The sequence below is a fragment of the Trachurus trachurus genome (assembly GCF_905171665.1).
Source record: "Trachurus trachurus genome assembly, chromosome: 18".
NCBI classification, from domain to species: Eukaryota; Metazoa; Chordata; class Actinopteri; order Carangiformes; family Carangidae; genus Trachurus; species Trachurus trachurus.
In genome coordinates, this window is record NC_139909.1 from 9,019,956 (window position 1) to 9,036,939 (window position 16,984).

At 43.3% G+C, this 16,984-nt stretch overlaps 2 protein-coding genes across 2 annotated transcripts; both read right to left on the reverse strand.

Annotated features, from left to right (window-relative positions):
- LOC311001850 (tripartite motif-containing protein 16-like) lies at window positions 1-6,822 on the reverse strand (the record flags this gene model as incomplete). Its single annotated transcript, XM_083993029.1, has 2 exons — window positions 1-1,218; window positions 6,346-6,822. 2 exons carry the CDS (start codon window positions 6,820-6,822, stop codon window positions 1-3), a joined length of 1,695 nt encoding a protein of 564 aa, XP_083849155.1.
- A 3,772-nt stretch (window positions 6,823-10,594) lies between these two features.
- LOC311001852 (tripartite motif-containing protein 16-like) lies at window positions 10,595-12,274 on the reverse strand (the record flags this gene model as incomplete). The annotated part of the gene is made up of 2 exons (XM_083993031.1): window positions 10,595-11,577; window positions 11,668-12,274. 2 exons carry the CDS (start codon window positions 12,272-12,274, stop codon window positions 10,595-10,597), a joined length of 1,590 nt encoding a protein of 529 aa, XP_083849157.1.
- Window positions 12,275-16,984: the final 4,710 nt, after the last annotated feature.

Consider the following 16,984-nt stretch of genomic DNA (forward strand, 5'->3'; position numbering starts at 1 on the left):
CTACTCAAGCTCAAGAAACTTGGCACTCGAACTGCCCCAAAAACTCGACCAAATCCAAAATCCAGCATAGAGAGGCTCAGTGAACGTGGTCTGGACTCTGTGGAGTAGAGTCATGGTGTCAGAAACACTGTAGAAGGACAAGATACCTGCCCTGGTGTCAAGATAGACCCCCACTCTGGAGGACAGAGGACCGGAGACACTGGTTTTAACACTGTTATGTCTGAACTCATAACTCTGTTCGTAGCAATCTAATGCCCACGACTTCTTATTGTTTCCAAATCCACAACGATCCATTTCACGGATGTTCTTGAATGCCACTGCTACTGAAACTCCTTTACCGTTCATCTCCAGCTCCCAGTAGCAACGTCCGGTCAGACTCTCTCTACTCAGGGCCTGCTTAGTCAGTCTGAATCTTTCTGTGTCACCAAAGCGAATTGGCAGTCTGAGTCGGCCTACTTCTGAAAAACTTGATAATCTTCTTTTCTCACCACGTGGAATCAGAAAATAATGGGCTGTGGTTGGATCCAGTGTTGTTCGATGTGAATACTTTAAAACCTCATCTTTGGTCTTGGGCTCCACTTTAGGCAGCAAAACATCCACTGATTTCACAATCTGTGACATTTCCCACCATTGTTCACCAAGGAAGCTCTGTATTTCCTCTCTGGTCTTTGACAAAGCTGCTTTCACGTCCTCAAAGTAGCTCAAAGGACGGATTTTGATGCTTGGTGAGTCTGGTGGTAAGTTGTCACCAACCTTTGACTTCAATGGATAACTGAGTAGAAATGCTGTGTGGTCCACTGTGTGACAGAGCTCCTTCAGCTCGGCCTCGTTGCTCCTCAGCTCAGTGATCTCCTGCTCCAGTTTCATCTTAAGATCTTTGGCTCGAGTCGCTTCAGTTTTCTGCTCAGACCTGATCTGCTGCTTCAGCTCAGAATTTTTTTCCTTGATGAGACGGATCAGCTCATTGAGGATATTGTCACAGTCTTCGACAGTCTTATCAGCAGACTGATTTATGGCCTCCAATTCCTGTTGAAGGACCTTCACTTTCTCCTCTCTGGTCTGGATTCTCTTCTGGATTTGTTGCAGACTTACATCAAGCTGTTTCTGCCTCCCAGTCCTCTCCTTTTCAGCTGAAATTGTTCTGTGGAATTTGTGTTTATCCATGGAACAGAGATAACAGATACACTTCTTATCAGTGCAGCAGAACATCTTCATCAACTCATTGTGATCAGAGCAGATGCTCTCTTTCAGTTTTTTCGAAGGAACGACCAGCTTATGATTTTGAAAAGCAGCAGATTCATAGTGAGGCTGGAGGTGATTCTCACAGTAAGACACCAGACATTGCCAACAGGACTTGACGGCCTTCAGCTTCCTCCCAGTACAAAAATCACAGGCCACATCTTCAGGTCCAGCATAGAAGTCATCGGGAACAGCAGCTTGAAGTCCAGTCTTCTTCCGATCCTCCACTAAATCTGCTAACATGGTGTTTTTCACCAGTTGAGGCCTCGGCATGAAAGTCTTTCTACACTGAGGACAGCTGTGGATCCCTCTCTGATCTTCTTTACTAAAGTGGCTTTTAATGCATCTCATGCAGTAGTTGTGTCCACAGGGAATCGTCACCGGGTCCTTCAGTAGATCCAGACAGATCGGACAACAGTATTTTACCCGGTCGCTCTGATTTCCTTGTTGCGCCATCTCACCTCAATGGAACAATGAAAGTCGAATAGCTTCACTTCCAGATAAACACAGTCCAGTGATTCGAACCAAAAGACAGACAGTTCTTCTTATTTTTGTGGGCAACAAATATAGAAGCAGGTGATCAGGTAGACAGAACTACTTCAGTCATTTTCAATGATAATGAACCTTTCACCATTGAGCTGCTACCTTCTGTGCACTGTCTCACAGTGGAGTTACTATCATAAAAATGCTGCTTTATTGTGCACCTAAAAACAAAGTTCACTTCCTGATGAATTTACAATCACTGACTGGCATCACATGAGGCGGGTGGCCTTTTTTGGTCATCCAAAGACAGGAAGGGATTTTATTGAGGCTGTACGTGTTCATGACACCTGTTTACAGAAAGTTCAACCTAACACATCTTCTTCACAAAACTAACCCTGAACTATTAAAATATGAATAATGCCATTTTAGGTTGCTGTGTTAATGAAGTCCTCTCACATTTCCTACTGTTAGAAGCAGCTGTATGACATGACTCGGTTCAAGTTATGTTTGTGAACCTCTTTACTGCAGTAAGAAACCATAAACTGCTGCATTGCTGCAGTTTATGTCCATGTCTGTTTAGACTTTGATTCACCATACGAATCATAATGAAACTGAATGAGTAGCACACAAACATTTACAGTATCAACGTAAAAATGTGAAGATCATTTCCATTTTAAACTACCCAATACTTCTACGTGATTCTGACCTAATCGGATGTCTGTTTGCTGATGTAGTTTTGTCCTGTGAATCTCCCTACAGACGCCAATAAAAATGATGAACTTTGTGTGTTTCTCAAATCTGATACAAGGTGACTTTCAGCTGTGCTTGCCTATCAGTGAAAGAAAATATCACTGTATTCAACTGCTTTAGAGCTATTTTAAAAAGAGGTTGGTATGCTTGTGTTCAACAACTGTCATCTATCTGTGTCTTGGTTCCTGCTTTGAAGTGAATTATATTTGGAACATGGTGCCATCTAGTGGCCAAATCCTGGTATTTCATTTATATTGACTGGGTAGTTTAAAACAGAGCCTTGAGTTACAGGTTGACACTCTGCTGGATAAATAAGTAATTTTCTTACGGTTGGGCGACCGATAAATTCATATTAATAGAGCATGGCTGAGAGGACACGACTTTAAGTTACATTTTAACATTTTCATATGGGATTTTGTCTTTTTGGGATTGCAACAGAAAGCCCAAACATCTCATCCTCTACCTGTGACATTTATTATGTTCTTTATCTGTTCCTTCATATTCATTAACTCGTGTGCATTTTCATTTGCTCTTAATCACAGATTAAGATTGTTTTAATCACGTTATGTGTGTGTAAAACGTCCCTGGGTGGGCTTGAACCCTTAACCCTTAACTCTTTGACTGCCAGCCATTCTCACAGCAGCTTCCTCCAGCTTGCCAGGCATTTTCCAGCTTTTTGACTGATTTCCATAGACCCACCATATATTATGTACTGTTACTACATACACATTCAACCCATCAAAGGAAAGATGACGGTCTCTACTTTCCAGCAAAAAAACCTGTTTGTTTCTATCTTGTTCCAGTCTTGTGAAATTGGTGGTTGAATATAGGTTACTTTAGCCCAAAATGCCATTTTGGCACCAAAATCTTGAGAAAAAGAGGTTTTTGTGTCGGCTGTCATTTTCAGGTTTACTAGTACAATTTGCTCCATTATATTTTGCTTTAGTGACGCCTCAATATCTGTACAGTTGTTCTCTTGTAAACAACAACTAAATCAACACTGACAAATGACTTTTGATGACAAAAGACAAAACATTTAGCTACTGACACACACTACTGCAGCCTTTTTTCTTTCTTTCCTTTGAGTTACAACTTTTTCTTTCCTTTTTTTTTTAGTGTGTGTGCGTACGTGACGTGTGCGTGCGTGTGCATGTACGTGTGTGTGTGCGTGCGTGTGTGTCTGTGTGTGTGTGTGTGTGTGTGTGTGTGTGTGTGTGTTCGTGCGCGGATCAGTTCGACAGGTTTTTGTAGCCGAAACACGGCGCTTTAGATCAGATCCAGCTTCCTCTGGTCAGCAGGCAGCGGTCTCACTCACTCTCTCTGTCTCACACACACACACACACACACACACACACACACACACAGCCTACAGCTCTGGCTGACGTGCCCCCTGAACCCACAGCCACAGACAGTCTGCTCACAGACACTCCCACCATCTTTAGCTCTCCTCGTCACGTTCGCCGCGGCGCCGTCCGCTCCTCATCCACACTAGATCGCGGGATTCTCAAGCTGCTATCCGAGTGATTTCTCGCAAAATCTGGCGACTTTCCAAACGCTCTTGACGACTAACGACGAGCGATCGACGGGGTTGTTGTTACTAACGTTTGTGCTTTGTATCACGGAGCTGCACGGAGCTTCGACGAGCTGCCGAGCCGCCATGAGCCCCGCCGCCGCCCCCGAAGCTCTCACCGGCGGCCAGAGTCACGGAGCGGCGCCGCTGCAGTCAGACACCCGCTCCGCTCCGTGAGGGGGGAAAAACACGCTATATTTTTTATATCTCTCAATCCAAATGTGTTTTTCTGCACTTTATTTTGATGATACAAGTCTGATCTTCACAGAGGAGTAGGGCAAGACATTCAACATGGCGTTGCCATTAAAAAAACGCTAAGACGAGTTATCTCGTCTTAGGCAGACTACGCTTGGATTCGCTAAGACGAGATAACTCGTCTTTGGCAGTGAAAGAGTTAAGTTAACAGCTGAACAAGCTAACGTATTGTGCCACAGAGACATGATTAGCCTTGATGGGTGTGGCCCTAAGATTCATGCCCCTGTATAGATGTGGCTTCAAGTTCAGCCCCCTTAATGTTTAACCCTACCTGACCAGAGCTGCATTCATGCAATGGACACAAGAAATATAGTAGGCTACCTTATATTTTCAATACTTAATCAACTTTATTCATTCTTTCTTGAAACACCAACGGTTTAGTCAAAGCATATCACATTTAGTAAGTAAGTAATTTCAGATGTAATATTTTCGTATTGATCAGAGTATTGATTACATGTTACTACACAGTTTATATGACAATAAAAGTTAAATCTGATAAACTACTCAGCTGTTAAGAAATTGCGATCATTAATGCTTCATACAACGTGATACAGTATTATGTGAACTACACAGCAAGTTACATTTGATGTAAATAAATGTTGATTTAAAATATGATGGGATATAAATTACACAAGAAGAAGCAGGTCACCTAACTACACAAGTATGAGTGTCTGGACCCCTAGAAGAATAGTCCTCACCAAGGTTTAGAGGACTAAGGGGATACATAATAAGACAATACTAAACTAAACTACAAACTACAACCTGAAACCACACAAGGATATCAGAGAACTGCCCACACAGTTTGATTGACATTTGATCTCTGAGAAGTATTTTTTAATATCTCCTCTCTACTCTAACTCAATAATCTGAGCAGTGGTAGTACCCAATAAACTCTTCCAAATCCAAAATCCAGCATAGAGGGGCTCGGTGAACGTGGTCTGGACTCTGTGGAGTAGAGTCATGGAGTCAGAAACACTGTAGAAGGACAAGATACCTGCCCTGGCGTCAAGGTAAACCCCCACTCTGGAGGACAGAGGACCTGAGACACGTGTTTTGACACTGTCATGTCTGAACTCATATCTCTGTTCGTAGCAATCTAATGCCCATGACTTGCTATTGTTTCCAAATCCACTCTTATCCATCTCAGGAATATTCTTGTATGCCACTGCCACTGAAACTCCTTTACCGCTCCACTCCACCTCCCAGTAACAACGTGCCGTCAGACTGTCTCTACTCAGAACCTGCTTCGTCAGTCTGAATCTTTCTTGTTTTTGAAAATGAAATGGCTGTGTAGCTTTCTCTGATACTTTTCTGTCTTTATCAGTTAGAAACAACTGATCGTGGGCTGTGGTTGGATCGAGTGACATTTGATACGAATATTTCAGAAACTCAGCTCTGGTAATGGGCTCTCCTTTAGGCAGCAAAACATCCACTGATTTCACCATCAGTGACATCTTCCACCAGTCCTCACCAAGGATGCTCTGCTGTATTTCTTCTCTGGTCTTTGACAAACCTGCTTTCACGTCCTCAAAGTAGCTCAGAGGACGGATTTTGAAGCTTGGTGTGCCTGTTTCTTCACTGACCTTTGATTTCAATGGGTAACTGAGTAGAAATTCTGTGTGGTCCTCTGTGCGACAGAGCTCCTTCAGTTCGGCCTCCTTCCTTCTCAGCTCAGTGATGTCCTGCTCCAGCTTCTTCTTAAACTCTTTGGCTTGAGTGACTAATGTTTTCTGTTCAGACCTGATCTGCTGCTTCAGTTCCAAGCTTCTCTCCTTGATGAGACGGATCAGCTCATTTATGATCTTGTCACAGTCCTCCATAGTTTTATCTGCAGCCTGTTCAATGGCCACCACCTCCTGTTGAAGGACCTTCACTTCCTCCTCTCTGGTCTGGATTCTCTTCTGGATTTCTTGCAGACTTACATCAAGTTCGTTTTGCCTCGCAGTCCTCTCTTCTCCAATGGAAACACAGATGTGGCCTTGGTGTTTATTAATGGAACAGAGATAACAGATGCACATCTTATCAGTGTAGCAGAACATCTTCATCACCTCATTGTGATCAGAGCAGATGCTCTCTTTCAGTTTCTTGGAAGGAACAACCAGCTTATGATTTTGAAAAGCAGGAGATTCATAGTGAGGCTGAAGGTGTTTCTCACAGTAAGACACCAGACATTGCCAACAGAACTTGACGGCCTTCAGTTTCCTCCCAGTGCAGACGTCACAGGCCACATCTCCAGGTCCAGCGTAGCAGTGATCAGCAGGAGCAGCTTGGAGTCCAGTCTTCTTCAGCTCCTCCACCAAATCTGCTAACATGGTGTTTTTCACTAGTTGAGGTCTCGGTCTGAAAGTCTTTCTACACTGAGGACAGCTGTGGATCCCTCTCTGATCTTCTCCATCAAATTGGATTTTAATGCATCTCATGCAGTAGTTGTGTCCACAGGGAATCGTCACCGGGTCCTTCAGTAGATCCAGACAGATCGGACAACAGTATTTTACCCGGTCGCTCTGATTTCCTTGTTGCGCCATCTCACCTCAATGAAACAATGAGAGTCAAACAGCTTCAATTCCAAACAGTCCAGTGATCCAAACCAAAAGACAGAGTTCTTCTTATTTTTGTGGGCAACAAACTTAAAAGTAGTAAAATTAGTTCCCATAAAAGTAGATGATGAGGTAGAGAGAACTACTTCAGTCTTTTTCAATGATAATAATGATGACTTATAACCTGTCGAGCTGATACCTTCTGTGCCCCTCCTTACAGTGGAGTCACTATCAGATAAATGCTGCTTTATGGTTCACCTGAAAACAAAGTTCACTTCCTGATGAATGTCCAGTCACTGATTGGCATTACATGGGGCGGGTGGCCTTTTTTCTTCATCTAAGGAGATAAAGGGGTTTTATTGAGGTTATACGTGTTCATGACACCTGTTTATAGAAAGTTTATATTTTCTTCACAAACCTGCATTTGCAAATATGAATGATTCCATTATAGGTTGCAGTGTTGATGCAGTCCCTCACATTTACTACTGTTAGGAACAGCTGTTTCAATGTATGTTTGTTAACATCTTTACTGCAGTTAGAAACCAACCAGGAATTACTGCCTTATTACAGTTGCAGTCTATGTCTGTCTGTGGTTTAATCTTAATTAAAACTTCATACTGAATTGAATGATGTATGAGTAGCACATCAATTGTGTACATTTACGGTACTAAAGTAAAAAAAAAAAAATCTTTACTCTTTTACTCTTTAATCTTTCTCTTTTTTAAAAAGATCTTTACTGGAGCATTTCCATTTTAAACTACCCAATACTTCTTGGTCACTTAACCTGATCTGATGTTTGTTTACTGATGTAGTTTTGTCCTGTGAATCGCCAATAAAAATGATGAACTTTGTGTGTTTCTCAAATCTGATACACGGTGATTTTCAGCTGTGCTTTACGGAAGCCGAGAACGGCCAGGTCCGTATAAATTTTTTTTATTACCGTTTTCTCGTGATAACGACTTATTATTTCGTTATCTCGAGATAACAAAGTCCGTTTTCTCGTGATAACGAATTAATTTATTTCGTTATCTCGAGATAACAAAGACCGTTTTCTCGTGATAACGAAATAATCATAGAATGTGTCGTTGACATGGTTGCCTAGCAACAGGAGGCTACTGTTCAGCTCGAGCATGGGGCAGTTAACTTTAGTCTACTCTAGCCCAGAGCGATAGCTCTGCTCTAGCCTACTCACTGGTGTGATTATTGTCCACACCAGCTGTCAACAATAACTTACCAGTAAGTTACACGTTAGTTTGTATAACGTCACTGTGCTGGGTTTATTTAAGGGGCTACTGGCCGGTGGTCCCATCTATCCTGTTTCAGCTAAGCTAACGTTAGCTACTGGCTGCTGCTGTCAGACATCACAACCTTATCTCGAACCATCAGACACCTGTTGCCTGCGACCAGTGACATGTAGGCTAATGTTAATTTGGCAAGACAGCAGTGTTCATATGGTGTTCATGAGCTTTATCTGAGCAGCAACTAGCTAACATTACCTTAGCTGAAGCTGCCATAACATAGTCAACTCTCATATGTTTATGCTAAGTTAACCTGTAGCCCCTTAAATAAACCCAGCTCAGTAAACAAACTAACGTTAAGTGTAACTTACCGGTACTTCATTGTTGACAGCTCCTCAGAGCAGACTAACGTTAGTGGCAGCTCTTGAAGGCTGAAGTCAGGATGATGTGATCACATAAATCAGCTGACTGATTTGAGTTCTACACATGGTTCTGGGCAATTATCCCACGAAAACATCTCTTCTGTTACGTTAGATCTTTATGTGGCAAGGTGAAGAGGGCCCGGGCGGGGATTGAACCCACACCTCCCGGGTAAGAGTCATGCGCACTTGCCAGTCACCCAAAGGGACATCCCCTTGGCCAAGTAGCCAGGGCACATGATCAATTGGAGGCATAGTGACAGGACCACCACTGTCACATTTAGATGTGTAGTGTTTCCAACAGACTCGCTTTAGTAGCCTCCTGCTACGAACATACAGCGACTAACCAGCTGCTACCATGGATGTATTATATTAACCCCATAAGCAGAAGCGATTGCACCGGGTAAACATGTTGCTAGGCAACCATGTCAACGACACATTCAATGATTATTTCGTTATCATGAGAAAACGGTCTTTGTTATCTCGAGATAACGAAATAATAAGTCGTTATCACGAGAAAACGATAATAAAAAAAATATTATGGACGTGGCCGTTCTCGGCTTCCGTAGTGCTTGCCTATCAGTGAAAGAAAATATCACTGTATTCAACTGCTTTAGAGCTATTTTAAAAAGAGGTTGGTATGCTTGTGTTCAACAACTGTTATCTTTCTGAAACACTGGTTTCCCTGGCAACAGCAAAGTCCAACAGCGCACCTTGACTGCAGCAGCTCAGTGGCCGTGTCCGAAGCACACTATCAACAGAAATTCATAAACTCTAATAAACCCGCTACCTGTTAACCATAAATGTTCATGTTGTTCAATTTTTTAGGATCCATACTCACTCAGAAGCTTGGTAGAAAAACGTTGTTTGTGTTTTTTTCCATCGAGCTAAAGTGACAGAGTATCTTTGGCGGCAGCTAGTCGGCTAACAACAGCTCATGCTAATTTAGCAATATTGCTGAGAGAAAACGATTTCATACACGGCTCACTGGCCCATTTTACAGGGTACCTATATATATATATAAAAAAAAGAAAACTCCGGTCGTTAGCTTAACTAGAGACTTAAAAATAGTGTTTGACATCTCTGGATTTTTCACCCGTTGCCTTCAGTTTTCAAATGACGTTTAGTCCCGCCCCTACAGGAATCCGGTTGGTTAGCAAACAGGAAACAAATCCGAGATGTTCACGGTCTACTTAAAACATAGGAAATTTCTAGATTTTAATGAAATGATCGATTTCTTCATATTTATGCAAAACAAATTTATTTTCACAAGTGATAACTGAAAGCAGGTCAATTTGAAAATGTTCCATATAAATATTGAACTGAAATATGGATTAAATACTCAAACGAAAATCAGCATGGTGCTACAATGGATCAAGTTTATTAATTCATTCTTAATCACAGTTAAATCACAGTTTTAAAAAATTACAGTAAAATATTAGATCTGATTTTAGTCAGCTGTAATAAAACTAAAATAAACATCTATAGATGAAAAGAAGAAGAAAACATTACAACATTGTAGGCTATAACATGTAGGCTAAACTGCAAAGCAAGCTACATTTTATGTGGATAAATACTCTTTTTTTATGTCATATGATATAAATACACACAAGAAGCTAGGTCACCTACAACCTAAAATCACAGGACACAATAACAAGATGTTCACGGTCTACTTAAAACAGAAAAAATATTTTAGATTTTACTGAAATTAGGACATTTCTTCATGCAAAACAAATGTATTTTCACAGGTGATAACTGAAAGCAGGTCAAATTGAAAATTTATTCATGTAAAAATTAAACTGAAATATAGATTAAAGACACAATATGATCAAGTTTATTAATTCATTCTTAATCACAGTTAAAAAAGAAAATTAACTTTTTTTTTTGTAATGATTACAGTTACTGCATGAACTGCAAAGCAGGGTTACATTTTAAGTGGATGCATATTCATTTTTAATGTGATATAAATACACACAAGAAGAAGGAGTTTACCTACCTACAACCTGAAACCACATTAACAGGAAACCACAGAAGGTTATCAGATTCCTGCCCACATAGTGTTCAATTGACATTTGAGGAGAACCACTTTTTAATATCTCCTGCCTACTCACGCTCAATAATCTTAGCAGTGGTAGTACCCAATAAACTCTTCCAAATCCAAAGTCCACCATAGAGAGGCTCAGTGAACGTGGTCTGGACTCTGTGGAGTAGAGTCATGGTGTCAGAAACACTGTAGAAGGACAAGATACCTGCCCTGGTGTCAAGATACACCCCCACTCTGGAGGACAGAGGACCTGGGATGCGAATTTTAACACTGTCATGTCTGAACTCATATCTCTGTTTGAAACAATCTAATGCCCACGACTTGCTATTGTTTCCAAATCCTCTCTTATCCATCTCAGGAATATTTTTGTATGCCACTGCTACTGAAACTCCTTTCCCGCTCCACTCCACCTCCCAGTAACAACGTCTGATCAGCCTCTCTTTACTCAGAACCTGTTTTGTCCGAAAGAATCTGTCTGCATCAGAATAGTAAAATGACTGCGAAGCATTCTCTGATACTTTTCTGTCCTTATCACACAGGAACAGATGAAAATGGACTGTGGCTGGATCCAGTGTCATTTCATATGAATATTTTAAAAACTCATCTCTGGTCTTGGGCTCTGCTTTAGGCAGCAAAACATCCACTGATTTCACAGTCAGTGACATCTTCCACCAGTCCTCACCAAGGATGCTCTGCTGTATTTCCTCTCTGGTCTTTGACAAAGCTGCTTTCACGTCCTCAAAGTAGCTCAGAGGACGGATTTTGATGTTTGGCAACTCTAGTAAGTCATCACTGACCTTTGGCTTCAATGGGTAAAGCAGTAGAAATTCTGTGTGGTCCTCTGTGCAACAGAGCTCCTTCAGTTCGGCCTCGTTCCTCCTCAGCTCAGTGATCTCCTGCTCCAGCTTCTTCTTAAACTCTTTGGCTCGAGTCACTTCAGTTTTCTGCTCAGACCTGATCTGCTGCCTCAGTTCAGACCTTCTCTTCTTGATGAGACGGATCAGCTCATTGAGGATCTCGTCACAGTCCTCCATAGTTTTATCTGCAGCCTTTTCGATGGCCACCACCTCCTGTTGAAGGACCTTCACTTCCTCCTCTCTGGTCTGGATTCTCTGCTGGATTTGTTGCAGACTTAGATCAAGTTCTTTCTGCTTCTCAGTCCTCTCTTCTTCAGCTGAAACTGTTCTGTGTCCTTTGTGTTTATTCATGGAACAGAGATAACAGATACACTGCTGATCAGTGCAGCAGAACATCTTCATCACCTCGTTGTGATCACAGCAGATGCTCTCTTTCAGTCTCTTTGAAGGAACAACCAGCTTGTGGTTTTGAAAAGCAGCAGATTCATAGTGAGGCTGGAGATGTTTCTCACAGTAAGACACCAGACATTGCCAACAGGACTTAATGGCGTTCTGTTTTTTCCCAGTGCAGACGTCACAGGCCACATCTTCAGGTCCAGCATAGAAGTCATCTGGAACAGCAGCTTGAAGTCCAGTCTTCTTCAGATCCTCCACTAAATCTGCTAACATGGTGTTTTTCACTAGTTCAGGCCTCGGCATGAAAGTCTTTCTACACTGAGGACAGCTGTGGATTCCTCTCTGATCTTCTCCATCAAAGTGGCTTTTAATGCATCTCATGCAGTAGTTGTGTCCACAGGGAATCGTCACCGGGTCCTTTAGTAGATCCAGACAGACTGAACAGCAAATGGTTTCCCTGTGTCTCTGATTTCCTTGTTGCGCCATTTTACCGCTCAGAATTAATTAAAGTCGAACAGCTTCATTTCCTGATAACCACAGTCCAGCGATCCAAACCAAAACACGGTTCTTCTTGTTTATGTCTGCAAGAAAAGCTTTCGGTCTATTCCTGGTCGAGCTGATACCTTTTCTGAGCCACATCTAAGACCCAGTGAACTCAAATAGTTTCGCTCTCAGATAAATAGGCTACTGCCATGCAAATTAAGACACACTTCCTTCTATTATATAGCACTGACTGGGACAACCTGTGCATGAGCACCTGTTCACAACATGAATGTGGGTGTGACTAATGACAATATGTTTCACTGTCAGTTTTCCACATTATTATTAGGCAAGTAAAGGTCAACTGTTGGGGTGAGCTTGAATCCTTGTATCCTTTAGGTTAACAGTTGAAGGCATTACCTGAATGCACCTCAGATAACTTTTTGTCCTTAGTGTGGCCTTGGCCTTCCAATCTCCACCCACTTTTTTTTCTAGGCCTCAGCCTTGTCTTTACGTAGCATTATATAACATATTTGTTACAAAATGTTACTTTCTTAAAAAAAAGTTTTTTTGAGCTGTCAGAGTAAGTCTTTGAACATCACAGTTGATGATGTCTCATTGCCTTGTAATCTCAGAGAGCAGTTTCATTCTACAGCTGAGAAAGAACCGTCCCTGGGTACATATTAGGTATAAAACACAACTTCCTGATAAAATCTGTTACTTTGTGTCATCTGTCTTATCTGGAGTTGTCAAAGTTGGACTTTTGACCTTTCTATAGTCATGGACATCACTGTTGACAATGTCGTTTCTGAGTGAGAAGCTGTTGACTAATTTAATTGTGAAAATAAAGAGTAGCTGACAAATTCATGAATTTATGGATTCATATTCTTATTTTGGAGGTTGTCCCTTGGCAAATAATGTCCATCTCTAATGTTACACATTTGTAGCTCTGGCATAGCCTGGCTAACACCAGACCTCATCTCAGTGTAGATTAAGATTCGGTCTGGGAACCACCCGTTCATTTTTTCGTATTTGAGGCGTGGTTTACGAAAGCCCAGAGCTGTTCATTGGGCGCTACGAATGTCTATCAAATGCGTCTGTACGTAGTTTATAGCCAATCGTATCAATCATACCCGATGACGTATGTAGAGCGACAGAAATCCGATGAGGAAAAAAAAGTTAAAAGTTGCTCTTTTTCAAAACAAACTTGCGGTTTAAACTACTTGAAAGACTTTCTAACGCTGCATCGAAAGCTAAAGCGTCTGCCGCCATTGTCAGGGTTGAGGGAAGCAGGACCCAAATGCAGACAGCCACGATACCAGTCTCACCAGGAGCAAGACCAGGGGACATGGCGGGCAGAGCCGAGGACCTCGGGCGGACGGCCCGAGGGATGAGCAGAGGGGCATGGACAGAGATGGACTGGGGTGCCAGCTGGACACCTGCGGCAGGAGCCGGACTGACCACTGGCTGGACACTGGGGATAGGAGTCAGGCCACCAACTGGACGGTGGCGACTGGTGTTGAGTGGACCACCGGCTGGACGCTGGAGACAGGGGTCAAACACTCCAACTGCTCAACACTGGAGGCAGCAACTGGTGAGGCCTCTGACCAGACATTGGAAACAGGAGCAGGACGGTTCTCCTGCTGGACACAGGAAACAGGCGCCGGGCTCAAGACCGGCTGGACACTGGAAACAGGAGTGGATGAGCGCCTTGGCTGGAGGCTGGGAACCTGGGACTGCTCGCCACCAGGTTGGAGACAGGAAACTCCGAGCTCTGGCACACCAGAGCTGTGGGACGCTGAGGATCGGCGCCTTCGCAGTCTACGTCTCCTCCTCAGTGCCCTGACCTCCACAGGAGAGCTGGGTGCTGCGTCGTGTGATGCCAGAACAGGCGTGGCGTCTGCCCGGACCCCCGACGCTGGAACAAGAGTGGCGACCAAGGGTGACTGCTGTTCAGAAGGTGGCGCAGGAGAACGCTGCAGCTTTGGAGGGGATGCTGGAGAAAGCTGCACTCCGGAAAGCGCCACCAGAGGAAGCTGCAGCTCTGAAGAGGGCGCCGGGGGATGCTGCAGCGCTGGAGTTAGTGCCCAAACTGCCGTCGCCAAGGCACAGGGAGCAGGAGTCGGCCGGTACACCGACTGCCTCACCACAGGTAGGGGACATGGAGGCTGCGGCCCAGCCAGACAAGGTTTGCCAGCCAGCTTCCCTATAGCAGGCTGGGAGGCCCTGACTGGCCTGGAGGCGGCTAGCCCCGCTCTGTAGGCCTGTTGAACTGAGCGGGTGGCCCCCAGTGCCAGCCGGGTGCCCCTGAAAGGGTTGTCCTCTTCTGGGGAGTTGATAAAGCTGGAATTTCCTATCATTGTGGACATCACTGTTGACAATGTAGTTTTGCTGAACATTGCCTTATAACACTAAGTGAACAGGTTTTACATCATTGCTACAGCATCGTTGCATCATTAAACTAAGAATGAACCGTCCCGGGATGGGCTCAACCCATCAACCTTTCTGTTATCAGCCTAACGCACTAACTGGGTGTGTCCCAAAGATTGACACCCCTGTATGGATGTGGTTTCACGTTCAGTCCCCGTAAGGTATGAAGGTATGCTACCTGACCAGTGCTGCATCCATGCAGTGGACAAAATTAATACAGTACCTGATATATTTTGAAGATTGAATCAACTTTATTCATTCTTTCTTGAACCACAAACAGTTTAGTCACAGCATATCACATATAGTAAGTAATCACAGATAAGTAAAGTAGCCTAACAAATGATTTTTATTCATTATTCATCAGGGTATTGATCACATGTTACAACATAGTTAAAATATAAGACTAAAAATCTGATGAAGTATTCAGCTGTGAAGAAATGGGGATAAGTAATGCTTCGTATAGAGTAAAAGAAAAAAAAGGGGAAAAGATTACAATGTGATATATAAAATAACATGTATTATGTGAACTTCACAGCAGGTTACATCTCCTGCCTACTCTAACTCAATAATCTGAGCAGTGGTAGTACCCAATAAACTCTTCCAAATCCAAAGTCCAGCATAGAGGGGCTCGGTGAACGTGGACTGGACTCTGCAGAGTGGAGTCATGGTGTCAGAAACACTGTAGAAGGACAAGATACCTGCCCTGGTGTCAAGGTACACCCCAACTCTGGAGGACAGAGGACCTGAGATGCGAGTTTTGACACTGTTATGCCTGAACTCATAACCCTGTCCATAGCAATCTAATGTCCACGACTTGCTGTTGTTTCCAAACCCAGTCTTATCCATCTCAGGAATATTCTTGTATGCCACTGCTACTGAAACTCCTTTACCGCTCCACTCCACCTCCCAGTAGCAACGTCCGGTCAGACTGTCTCTACTCAGAACCTGCTTTGTCAGTCTGAATCTTTCTTGTTTTTGAAAGTGAAATGGCTGTGTAGCTTTCTCTAATACTTTTCTGTCCTTATCAGATAGAAACAACTGATCATGTGCAGTGGTTGGATCCAGTGTCATTTGATATGAATATTTCAGAAATCCAGTTCTGGTCTTGGGCTCTGCTTTAGGCAGCAAAACATCCACTGATTTCACCATCAGTGACATTTTCCACCAGTCCTCACCAAGGATGCTCTGCTGTATTTCCTCTCTGGTCTTTGACAAAGCTGCTTTCACGTCCTCAAAGTAGCTCAGAGGACGGACTTTGATGCTTGGTGAGTCTGTTAAGTTGTCACAAACCTGTGACCCCAGGGGATAACTGAGTATAAATTCTGTGTGGTCCTCTGTGCGACAGAGCTCCTTCAGCTCAGCCTCGTTCCTCCTCAGCTCAGTGATCTCCTGCTCCAGCTTCATCTTAAACTCTTTGGCTCGTGTCACTTCAGTTTTCTCTTCAGACCTGATCTGCTGCCTCAGCTCCAAGCTTCTCTCCTTGATGAGACGGATCAGCTCATTGAGGATCTCGTCACAGTCCTCCATAGTTTTATCAGCAGCCTGTTTGATAACCTCCACCTCCTGTTGAAGGACCTTCACTTCCTCCTCTCTGGTCTGGATTCTCTTCTGGATTTGTTTCAGATTTTCATTAAGCTCTTTCTGCTTCTCTGTTCTTTCTTCTTCAGCTGAAACCATTGTGTGGCCTCTGTGTTTATTCATGGAACAGAAAGAACAGATACACTGCTGATCAGTGCGGCAGAACATCCTCATCACCTCGTTGTGGTCAGAGCAGATGCTCTCTTTCAGTTTCTTGGAAGGAACAACCAGCTTGTGGTTTCTAAAAGCAGGAGATTTATAGTGAGGCTGGAGGTGATTCTCACAGTAAGACACCAGACAAACCAGACAAACCAGACAGGACTTGACGGCCTTCAGCTTCCTCCCAGTGCAGACGTCACAGGCCACATCTCCAGGTCTGGCGTAGCAGTGATCAGCAGCAGTCATCTTCAGATCCTCCACCAACTCTGCTAACATGGTGTTTTTCACTAGTTGAGGCCTCGGTATGAAAGTCTTTCTACACTGAGGACAGCTGTGGACCCCTCTCTGATCTTCTTTACTAAAGTGGCTTTTAATGCAGCTCATGCAGTAGTTGTGTCCACAGGGAATCGTCACCGGGTCCTTCAGTAGATCTAGACAGATTGAACAACAGCATTTTACCCGGTCGCTCTGATTTCCTTGTTGTGACAATTTATTTCAATAAAACAATGAAAGTCAAACAGCTTCAGCTCCAGATAAAAACAGTCCGGA